Consider the following 4796-nt stretch of genomic DNA (forward strand, 5'->3'; position numbering starts at 1 on the left):
TATTAGTTGAAACCATAGAAAGTATATTTCGAGAACGAACTTATGGAACAATTGAACGAAATGAACTAAATGAAGAAAATCGAAGAATAAAAATGATTAGTGCAATATTTAATGCAGTAAGAGAAATTATACGAGATATTATAGATTCTGACGAATAAAATGGATAAAATATACAAGAAAAATATCGAATTATTAAACGAACCAGTACAACGTTTCGAAATAGAAAGTAAACTAAGAGGCATACAGAAAACAATAGAAAAAGAACAAATTAACAATACAATCACAGAATTAAATAAATTAATTACAATAAAAGAAATAAAAATTGAATATTTTAGAAAGCATTCATCAAAAGATAATTATAATGGGGATTGGCTCCCATTTTTGGAAGAAACATTAACCCGAATGAAAGAAATACTAAGCTTTTTCGAAAACGAATTAAAATCTCCTGAATAAAATAATAATAAAACCAATTATTATATTCAAGGATAGAATTGGAATTATAAAAAATCCAAGGTCACCCTTGAAGTAAAAATGACATTTAAGGTCATTTTTGCAAAAACCCCCGTTTAAATGCTTCTTGTAATGTTCACATTGCCGTGACAAAATATAAAAGTTTTAAAATAAAATTAAAAAATACAGCTTTTCATATGCGGATGTGCATGCTCAGCCTTTGTTTTGTAATGCGCCGTGTGACATGGACCGACAATATTATTCAATAATCATAACAATAACAGCAATACATATATATATAACTATATAAGTGATCATGTCTTTGTCAACAAGGCACGGGAGCATTGAAAAGAGTAAATGAAAATCTGACAATGTTTGACAAATCGGTGAGGGGAAAACGGAGCCGCGTCCGTCCCTTTGTTTGAATGTTGTTTTTCATTTCCCTACCTTAGACTATACTCTTTCATTGCCTCATCATTTATTTATATTCCCATCATAACATTGAATTGCAATAAATGATTATTCAATTTTATTTTTTTTATGCGTGTACATAATCTGATACGCCATTAATTAAATGGATCGCTCTCTTCTTCTACTGTATAAATTCCAGAACATTTACCTTATGTAAGGTGGGATTGTTTCTAAAATGTTATTTTTGCGCTGTTCTTGTTTTTTAGTTCAGATTTTCATATTTCTAAAAACTGTATCCATTTAAATTTTATATACGTTTAATTGGAAATCTATTTAAATTTAATTTATATTCAAGATTATTTTCTACAAAAAGTTATACAATCGGTTTTTTAATTAGGTAGAATTCTTATCCGCATCCGATATTGTGTGTGTGTATATATACATACATTATATTATATATATTAGTAGTTCTTTTTCCTTGCTTTTTTTTCCTCATAGGTAATAGCTATACTGCTCAAGTCTGAAACTGAAACTCCCCCGAATCTCTCTCTCTCTCTCTCTCTCTCTCTCTCTCTCCAGAATCCATTCAATTCAATTGGAAAGTCGATTTCTTGTCTGGCTGGACAGATTAAACCCTTGTTATAAAAAGACAGTGAGCTCTCTTGCAGCCATTTCTTTGTGTCTCGCTTGCTGCCCACTAGAGAGAAAGAGAGAAAGAGAGAGATCATCATCACCATCATCATCATCATCATCATCATCATCATCATCATCATCATCATGTATCATGTAAGTATAGCCTTCTTGGATCCTTTGTGTTTGGTTTTTGTTTTCTTGATATTCATGTTCCTCCATGCCTCTTCCCGTTTCACCTTCCCCATTTTTTTTCAGATCTGCGACCTGCCCCCAACTCACCCTTTTCCTCACCAAACACTTGTGTTCTTGTTCTTTCTTGACTCTTGGTTGTGTGTTCGTCCTTTGTTGTTACTCTTTTCGGTGGAATCTGGAAAGGTTCTTTTGACTGTTTGGTTACATGGTTTAGCCAATTCTCGGCATTTATGGGTCTTAAATTTTAAAGTCAAAAAGTTTCGAACTTTTTATGTTTTTTCAATCATCGTCTTGTAGCTATAAATAACTTATCCTCGGTAGATCCGTCGGGCCGTTTATAATAAAACCAACCAAAATACACGTATCTAAATTCACGTGTTGTAATATGTGTTGGCAGGGGAAATATGATTATTACGGCAAGAAGAGCGGACAGATTCCGAGGTTTGGAGAGTGGGAAGATGCCAACGAAATGCCCATCACTCAATACTTCGAGAACGCAAGACAAGCTGGTCTCCTCCGTGATAACACCGCTCACATCCACACTTCGTCTTCGTCATCTTCTTCCTCTTCTGCAGAAGCCCTAAAAGCTTCTTCTTACTACTCCCATGGCCGTCCACGGACTCTTCCTCCTTCCAGACAGGTACGGATCTTCACATGCATCTGATGGAGACAAGTATATATATATATATATATATATTAAAATACGTTTCCCGAATGTTTTGCCGGTGCAGAAGACGGTGGCGGCGGGGGCAACGAAGGAGAAAAGGGGCCCACAACAACAAAGGCGTGTGCGTGACGTCAGCGGACATGCAGGAAAGCAATACGCATACGGCAGCGAGGCCAAGCATTACCAAAACGACGCGGTAGTGCGGCCTTCGAGGCCCAAGCCCGTCGACGAAGATCTCTACAAGATCCCTCCCGAGCTCCTCCATTCTTCCAAGAGGGTAGGTCCATCTCAACTACAATATAATATATATATATATATCATAGGTTGTATTATTTTGTTATAAAGTTAAATTAATTATCCGAGTTATAATATTGATTTTGGTGATGCAGAAGAGAATGCCGGGACTCTTGTCATGCTTGGTCCCATGCGCATCTTGAAATAAGAAGTCGAAGTCATGAAGTATCTATGAGTTTGCTTTGTTAATCTCAATATATTTAGGGAATATAATACTAATGGTTTTATACCAAACAAATGGAAATGAAATCTAGTAGCCTTCTGTTTTTTTTTTTTTTGTGTTCTCCTTATGCCTTGTGTTTTTACTTGAATTTCATGGAAAAGGGTTATGTTAATTTCATCTTTTTGTATTTTTAGATAAATGAATCGAACTCTGTTTTGCACTTTTTCATGTTATTGGCGAAAAAATATTAATTGGAAAGTGAAATATGATATATAGCTTTATTAGTATGTTTATGAGAAAGATACTTCATAAGTAGACTTGTTATTAAGATTTGCAAACGAGGTATATATATAAACTTCATATATAGTTCTTACAATTCGAAACCGAGAATTTAGTGTTTGAGACGTTTGTCTTGTATGTAATTTATAAAATCGTGAAATGATAGACAAATGCATTATAAAATTTAGCATTTTGAAAATTTTAGATATAATAACTCAACTTGCAAACATGGGTGATGAAAAATAATAGATGTACTATATAAGCAAAATTAAGGGCATCCATCTAATTACTTCCAATAATCTCAAAATCATAGGACAAATAGCTCAATTATGGTATATATATATATGTTCATCCACCTATTATATATATATATATATATATATATATATATATATATATATATATATATATATATATGATTTTGCAAAAGTCTTTTGTAATCAAAACACTCGAGTACGAATAAACGGAAAAAGTCATTAGTAGATGGCCTACACACACCAACCGATTATTATATTAACATTGTAATTTGTTCGTCCAATATAATCAAGTATTTTAATCATGACACTTTTTGTTCTCTTTTGCCCCTTTACGTCTCTTTTTTCCTTTTGTCTTTGTGGTAATTATAATTAATTAGCACTTCTTAATCAATTTCGTAACCCATGATTACCCTTAATGTTTTGTATATGGAATTTTTATTACATTAATGCCTGCAGTAAGAAATTGACACTAATACCTATAATTGACTAAATAATGCCTACAATGGGAAAAACGACCCACACCCCAACCTAATATACTTTGGATATCTTTCAAAGTTGTCAAATATGAAAATAAATTCGAAAACTATTGGAAAGATTCTATGGGCGACTATGATATATTTATATATATATATATAATATTCAAACTATATATAGTCTCGTGGTTTTGAATTTAGGCACCTAAAATCTTAAACTCTGTACGTCAATGTTAATCAATAGGAAATTCCTATCGGAATATCACTGCCCTGCGTATCTCATTATCATACTATAATAAAATATAAAACAGTTATTGTCATTGTTAATAGTTAGAATAGTTTAAATAGACGATGCGTGCTTTTAATTCTATAAATAATATAATAAAAATTTAACCAAATAGCAAATATAACAATATGTAAATGGAGTATACATGAATCACCAAGTAGAGTCAAGAATCAAGATGCGACGGTTGAGTATGCATACGCCTAGTGATATCTAATATTAAAAAAATACGGTCCAAACTTAATTTCGGTTGGATTTGGACCCAAATTATCCATAATTTCAGCCTAACAATATGTCACGGTATGAGTTTGATTACAACACGGAATCTAATGTGGGCGGCCATGATGGGTTTTCAGAGTGGGAGAAATTAATGGTGGAATGAATTTGCAACAAAGTCAAAGAGGCAAAAGGCAATGTGATAAATCTCCCTCATCCATCTTTATGTCAATTTTGTTATGATGTGCATACTATATGGATGTATGTACGCATTTTATCTAGGGGTGTCAAAACGAGCCCGGCTCGCGAGCTGGCTCGTGGCTCGCCAGAAAACGAGCGATCTGAGCCGTAATTTTTTCAGATCGTTAAAAAACGAGCCTAACGAGCCAGAGCTCATTGAACACGTGTTCAATGAGCCTAGCTCGGCGAGCTGGCGAGCTGCTCAACGAGCTGGTATTTTCGTCTTCGTCATCTTCTT

General features: G+C 33.6%; 1 protein-coding gene across 3 annotated transcripts; it reads left to right on the plus strand.

The window, feature by feature from the left end:
- Positions 1-1340: 1340 nt before the first annotated feature.
- Positions 1341-2987, plus strand: LOC104820745. Of its 3 annotated transcripts, none has more exons than XM_010551322.2 (4): positions 1341-1647; positions 2084-2326; positions 2418-2630; positions 2743-2987. In XM_010551322.2, the coding sequence occupies exons 1-4, from the start codon at positions 1639-1641 to the stop codon at positions 2788-2790; spliced, it is 513 nt and encodes a 170-aa protein (XP_010549624.1). In that variant the 5' UTR covers positions 1341-1638; the 3' UTR covers positions 2791-2987. The 3 variants fall into 3 exon arrangements, with proteins under 3 accessions (XP_010549624.1, XP_010549623.1, XP_010549622.1); XM_010551321.2 differs by lacking the exon at positions 1341-1647 and adding an exon at positions 1684-1869 and having other exon boundaries at positions 2421-2630; XM_010551320.2 differs by lacking the exon at positions 1341-1647 and adding an exon at positions 1692-1869.
- Positions 2988-4796: the final 1809 nt, after the last annotated feature.

This window comes from Tarenaya hassleriana, unplaced genomic scaffold (genome assembly GCF_000463585.1).
Source record: "Tarenaya hassleriana unplaced genomic scaffold, ASM46358v1 Cleome32, whole genome shotgun sequence".
Classification (NCBI taxonomy): domain Eukaryota; kingdom Viridiplantae; phylum Streptophyta; class Magnoliopsida; order Brassicales; family Cleomaceae; genus Tarenaya; species Tarenaya hassleriana.

Excerpts from the sequence above, each read along its gene's own strand:
- LOC104820745 (XM_010551320.2), top strand. The coding sequence starts at position 1,702 with ATGTTCCTCCATGCCTCTTCCCGTTTCACCTTCCCCATTTTTTTTCAG. Across the intron at positions 1,870-2,083 it reads TTTCGGTGGAATCTGGAAAG|GGGAAATATGATTATTACGG; the intron begins GTTCTTTTGACT and ends ATGTGTTGGCAG. Across the intron at positions 2,631-2,742 it reads TCCTCCATTCTTCCAAGAGG|AAGAGAATGCCGGGACTCTT; the intron begins GTAGGTCCATCT and ends TTGGTGATGCAG.